This window comes from Macaca nemestrina, chromosome X, assembly GCF_043159975.1.
Source record: "Macaca nemestrina isolate mMacNem1 chromosome X, mMacNem.hap1, whole genome shotgun sequence".
Classification (NCBI taxonomy): domain Eukaryota; kingdom Metazoa; phylum Chordata; class Mammalia; order Primates; family Cercopithecidae; genus Macaca; species Macaca nemestrina.
In genome coordinates this window covers 121786410-121792383 of record NC_092145.1, presented here as the reverse complement: position 1 = coordinate 121792383, position 5974 = coordinate 121786410, and the positions used below count along the sequence as shown (strand labels likewise).

Below are 5974 nucleotides of genomic sequence, written 5' to 3'. Positions count from 1 at the left end.
GCTCATCATAGCCGGTTTCCACACTTTTAAGGTTTCTGACTCTTCACATAAACACCTCTCACTATGATGAGGTCCTATATCAAGTATAATTAATCTTTGTACTTTACAATGTACATAGTGATTTTTATTTACGTTATCTTATTTGAACTTAATAGAAATCCTTGGCACAGCCCATGGAACAAGCTCCATTTTTTTGATAAACTGAGGCTAGAAAAGTTTCAGTCTATGTGTGCAGAGAGGGAAGGTGAAATTATTTTAATGCTTCAGAGTTATATAATGCTTCCCCGCCTCCCATCCCTCTATATTTTTCTTTCCATTGATCTTCCTTCAAAACCCTGATAGGTCTATCCCAGTTTTGCAAGTAAGAAAACATGGGCTATGATCTAGAGCTAATAAGTTTTGGGGTAGTGGGTCCCCAGACTTGGTTCTGTCTCCAAGGGTCACTGACTTTTTTTTTTTTTTTTTTGCCAACAGATTAGTCCTTGTGGCACCAAGCCAGAATTTCATTCAAAAGACCATTAGGAAGATGGTTTTCTATGGAAAATATTTAAGTATAAGTCTTAATGTGAAAGAAAGAGAGAGAGAAAGAAACCCCTTTATTATGTTCTCCTTCCTTTGGCATTTTTTGTCCTGTGGGATAAAACTGTACTAGGGACAGAGACCCCTGTTAGGTTTTAGAGAAAAGGGATTTTTTTTTTTTTTTTTTTTTTTTTTTTTGAGACAGAGTCTTGCTCTGTCGCCCAGGCTGGAGTGCAGTGGCAAGATCTCCGCACACTGCAACTCCGCCTCCTGGGTTCAAGCAATTCTCCTGCCTCATCCTCCCGAGTAGCTGGGATTACAGGCGCCAGCCATCACCCCCGGTTAATTTTTGTATTTTTAGTAGAGACCGAATTTCACCATGTTGGCTAGGCTAGTCTGGAACCCCTGACTTCGTTATCCGCCCGCCTCGGCCTCCCAAAGTGCTGGGATTACAGGCGTGAACCACCGCGCCAGGCCGAGAAAAGGGATTTAAAATGAGAAGCTTGAATCTTATTGAATATAATTGTAGGACTGTCAGAGAGGACGGGTGGATGAGGAATATGGCAAGGGACATAAGATGGGAAAAATTAAATAGGCTGTGGTTTGGAAGTCTCAAAGTGAAATTCAAGGTGCAAGGCTCTTAAAAGTTAAATCCAGCGATTCGGTACATAGCTTAGCCCCTATTAAATGACCCAGTGCTTTAAGAACTATCTTTTGAAAGGAATGCTTCACACATGCACCCTCAAAAATAATTGGACACCTCCTCACTTCTCTGTTAAATGGTGAAAGACACCCAAGACTAGACCTAACTACTGTCACCCTCTCCTGCCCTCTTGGCAGCCAAAAGGGCACATAGCCCAGGCTCTCCAGCATCACTGTGTAGCCGACTTGGACAAAAATTGACTTCTTCCCGTTGCCACTTTCAGATCTCTTGAAAGAATCAGCAGATGTGATAGTGTGCCCCTCTTCATCCCTGGCAACCACTGTTACAGGAAAGATTGGGAAAGATCCCGCCCCGCCGGGAGGGAGGCAAAAGCCTCTGACCCTCCCCTCCCCCAATAGCTGACCAAGGCCAGGGCCACTGCGGAAGCATCGCGCGTCCACGTGCACCCAGCATGCCCGGCCACCCTTCTTACGTAAGAGTCCCAGGATGGAGTTGTACCTGCTGCTGGCCCCTCTTCCCCGACGGCTAATAATAAACCCGGGTTCCTGTTTCCCGGCCGCGGCCACTCCAGATTCGGGGTTGAGGGGCTCACTCTGCAACCAAGACACGTGCATTCCAGTCATCCCACCCCGGGAGCGCACGCAAGGCCCGCCCTGCACCCACATGCCAGCCCACCCTCCAGTCGGTCCGGACGCCGGCGCCTTTTTGACCCTCGCAGTGCCCGGCCCTCCTCCAACTGGCCTGCCCAGGACTTGGTGCTGGCGGGGTCCAGCTGCTCCAATCCCTCCTCCTCTGCCCTGCCCTGCTCTGCCCTGGCGCCCTCCCTCAGCCCGGGTATCAGGCGAGAGGCGGAGCTGGCCCGGCGCGCCCCGCCCCCGCTGTAGAAAGGGCCGGGCGAGTGTTACTCGCGGTCATCCTGGCCCGGGCCTTTTATCTCGATGCTGCCGGGGGAGGCGGGAGGAGGAGACACCAGGGGTGGCCCTGAGCACCGGCGACACCTTTCCTGGACTATAAATTGAGCACCTGGGATGGGTAGGGGGTCAACGCAGTCACCGCCGCCCGCAGTCACAGTCCGGCCACTGACCGCAGCAGCGCCCTTGGGTAGCAGCCGCTTGCAGCGGGAACACTGAATTGCCAACGAGCAGGAGAGTCTCAAGACGCAAGAGGAGGTGGGTGTCCCCGCCCCATCTCTGCCCCGGCCAGCGTGGTTGCTTGAGCTCAGGCTTTTCGGAGGGAGAAGTTGTGGTGGTGGTGGGGGGACACCTTTCTCCCCGCGGCCCTAAGTGGGCAAGGAGGTGGGAATGCCCAGCTGCGGGGAGCCACCCAGGCGCCGTCCCGGGCGAGCTGTAGCCAGAGAAGGGGGTGCGCGCGGGCAAGGGCGCCAGGCCCCCTAGCCGGGTGAATAATCTAATCTGTTCTTTCGTCTCTGTGTATCAAACAGGCCAGGGCTCGACCCACAGGCCACCCTCAGCCATCGCGAGTTTCCGGACGCCAAAGCCAGGAGAAGCCGCCCATCCCGCAGGGCCGGTCTGCCAGCGAGACGACAGTTGGCGAGGGCGGAGGAGTGCCGGGAATCCCGCCACACCGGCTATAGCCAGGCCCCCAGCGCGGGCCTTGGAGAGAGCGTGAAGGCGGGCATCCCTTTGACCCGGCCGACCATCCCCGTGCCTCTGCGTCCCTGCGCTCCAGCGCCCGCGCGGCCACCATGATGCAAATCTGCGACACCTACAACCAGAAGCACTCGCTCTTTAACGCCATGAATCGCTTCATCGGCGCCGTGAACAACATGGACCAGACGGTGATGGTGCCCAGCTTGCTGCGCGACGTGCCCCTGGCTGACCCCGGGTTAGACAACGATGTCGGCGTGGAGGTAGGCGGCAGTGGCGGCTGCCTGGAGGAGCGCACGCCCCCAGTCCCCGACTCAGGAAGCGCCAATGGCAGCTTTTTCGCGCCCTCTCGGGACATGTACAGCCACTACGTGCTGCTCAAGTCCATCCGCAACGACATCGAGTGGGGGGTCCTGCACCAGCCGCCTCCACCGGCTGGGAGCGAGGAGGGCAGTGCCTGGAAGTCCAAGGACATCCTGGTGGACCTGGGCCACTTGGAGGGTGCGGACGCCGGCGAAGAAGACCTGGAGCAGCAGTTCCACTACCACCTGCGCGGGCTGCACACTGTGCTCTCGAAACTCACGCGCAAAGCCAACATCCTCACTAACAGATACAAGCAGGAGATCGGCTTCGGCAATTGGGGCCACTGAGGCGTGGCGCCCGCGGCTGCCCAGCACCCTCTTCGACCCATCTCACCCTCTCTCATTCCTTAAAGCTTTTTTTTTTGTTTTTCCTGGCTGGGGGGCGGGAAGGGCAGACTGCAAATTGGGGGGCTGCGTACGTGCAGGAGGCGCGGTGGGGCTGCGTGGAGGAGGGGGCCTCGTGTGAGAGAGAAGAAAATGGTGGCCGGAGAGGGGAGGGCCCAAGGAACCTCCTAGGAGGAGGCCTGCATTCTATGTTGGTGGGAATGGGACTGGGCTGACGCCCTGCATTCAGCCTGTGCCTTTCCTGGGGTTTCTTTTCTGTTCTTTTCGGAGGAGAAGGGCCCGAGAAGGGCCATACCAGGGCGCGGCGCTGGGTTGCCACACTTGGGAAAGCAGCCCGGAGCTGGGTGCTGGGGAAGGCGGGGCGCATAGCCTCCCGCCGCCCTGCGGTTGGGCCGGTGGAGGCCCAGGCGTTGCTAGGATTGCATCAGTTTTCCTGTTTGCACTATTTCTTTTTGTAACATTGGCCCTGTGTTAAGTATTTCGAATCTCCTTCTTGCTCTGAAACTTCAGCGATTCCATTGTGATAAGCGCACAAACAGCACTGTCTGTCGGTAATCGGTACTACTTTATTAATGATTTTCTGTTACACTGTATAGTAGTCCTGTGGCACCCCCACCCCATCCCTTTCGTGCCACTCCCGTCCCCACCCCCACCCCAGCGTGTATAAGCTGGCATTTCGCCGGCTTGTACGAAGCTTGCCACTCAGTGAAAATAATAACATTATTATGAGAAAGTGGACTTAACCGAAATGGAACCAACTGACATTCTATCGTGTTGTACATAGAATGATGAAGGGTTCCACTGTTGTTGTATGTCTTAAATTTATTTAAAACTTTTTTTAATCCAGATGTAGACTATATTCTAAAAAATAAAAAAGCAAATGTGTCAACTAAACTGGACAAGCGTCTGGTCCTCATTAATCTGCCAATGAATGGTTTCATCGTTAAATAAAAATCAACTGATTTACTAGCAAAAGTAAATTTTGTGTTCTCTCTGGTGTTTCATGGTGGTGGATATTCATCTATGCGAGTATTTAGCTTTGTTTGGGAACTAGGTACTGACAAAATTTACTTCCAAACTTTATTTCTAATTCAGTACCAAGATAGGACCATACATCTCAACAAGTTCAGAAATACTTAAAGTATTTGGGAAGGTACATATATTGTATCTTTCAACCAATTTGGCTAACTTACTGGAGTGCGTAATTAATATTTTGAATTTTTTAAGAAGCTCAAGCACAAGCTAAAGTGTTTCGAGGCATAAAAACAAGGCTGAAATTTCACTTGGTTACTGAGAAGTGAAAATTAGAAAGGGAAGACCAGCTAATCCCAGTGCACACACCTTACAGGTTTTTAAGTTTATCTGAGTAGATATTTAAATGCATTATAACATGATCGATGACTTTTTTCACTAGTTCCAAAAAGGGCTAAGCTTTGTTGAGCGGCGTCCGGTAATGCTTCCAGTTTTTCAGTGAGCCCGTCTGCAATTGTGGACAGCAGTTCTGATCAAGGCTGCTGTGGAGCCCTTGGGAATGCTTAGATGCTATTATGATGCTCTACTGGGATGGTGGGAAGGGTAAAAGAATATGCTCTGCATATTCTTTATTTCATTATTTGTTTTGGGGGATAAATGTCAGATCAACTTGTTGAAGTCATGAGGCATTCTCTAAGCTCATAGGGCTTGAATTTAAAATATACGTAAGTTTGCAGTCTTAAAAAACAAGCAAAATGTTTCGTGGTGCTGGCGGGCAGGGGCAACTCAAGTCTATTATCAGCTTTTAGCTGCAGTGAAAAAAAATGGGGAAGTGTCAAGATGGGTGCTTGCCAGTTGCCAAAGAAAGTTAATCTTTAATTTGTGTAAAGATAAGCTAGGCGGCACCATGTAAGACATACAGCCTCTTGTCTTGTGTCCCCTTCAAAATATCAAAGTGTAAGCAAAAAATAAAGGAAACTGAAAAAAAAAAAAAAAAAAAAAAAAAGGCCGCATGGTAGAAACACAAAGACTTTCAAAGACTTTGGAGCCAGAAACTGTGTGCAAATCCTCTTGCTACTAACTAATTGTGTGCATTTAACTCCAAGCCTGTTGCCACATTAGTAATCAGGCATAATAGTAACTACACTGCTTACTTCATGGAGTTGCAGTGAGAATTAAATGACACTATATGTAAAGCGTTTGAGGCTTAACATTGTCTTTAGACACTACTGAAGGGCTTTACAAGTTTCTCTCTTTTTTGATGTTTACAGTGATTACATTTAAGCAACTTTCATACATGTTCAGTTTTAGCATATTGACTACATTTCTCTGACAAATATGCTTAAAAAAAACCAATAACATTATAGAGTTAATGCAGAGTCCTAAGAATAATCTAGTAGCCACTAAGGTTTTCTTAAATCTTCACTTTACATGCTGTTATTTCTAGCACGAGTAAGCAGAGTCTTTCATATGCTTAAACACTGGAGTCTTTGGTTGCTACCATT

General features: G+C 49.8%; 1 protein-coding gene across 1 annotated transcript; it reads left to right on the top strand.

Annotated features, from left to right (window-relative positions):
- Positions 1-473: 473 nt before the first annotated feature.
- On the top strand, positions 474-4477 carry LOC105499804 (MID1 interacting protein 1). Its single transcript, XM_011772622.3, has 2 exons — positions 474-2352; positions 2625-4477. Exon 2 carries the CDS (start codon positions 2889-2891, stop codon positions 3438-3440), a length of 552 nt encoding a protein of 183 aa, XP_011770924.1. The 5' UTR covers positions 474-2352; positions 2625-2888; the 3' UTR covers positions 3441-4477.
- Positions 4478-5974: the final 1497 nt, after the last annotated feature.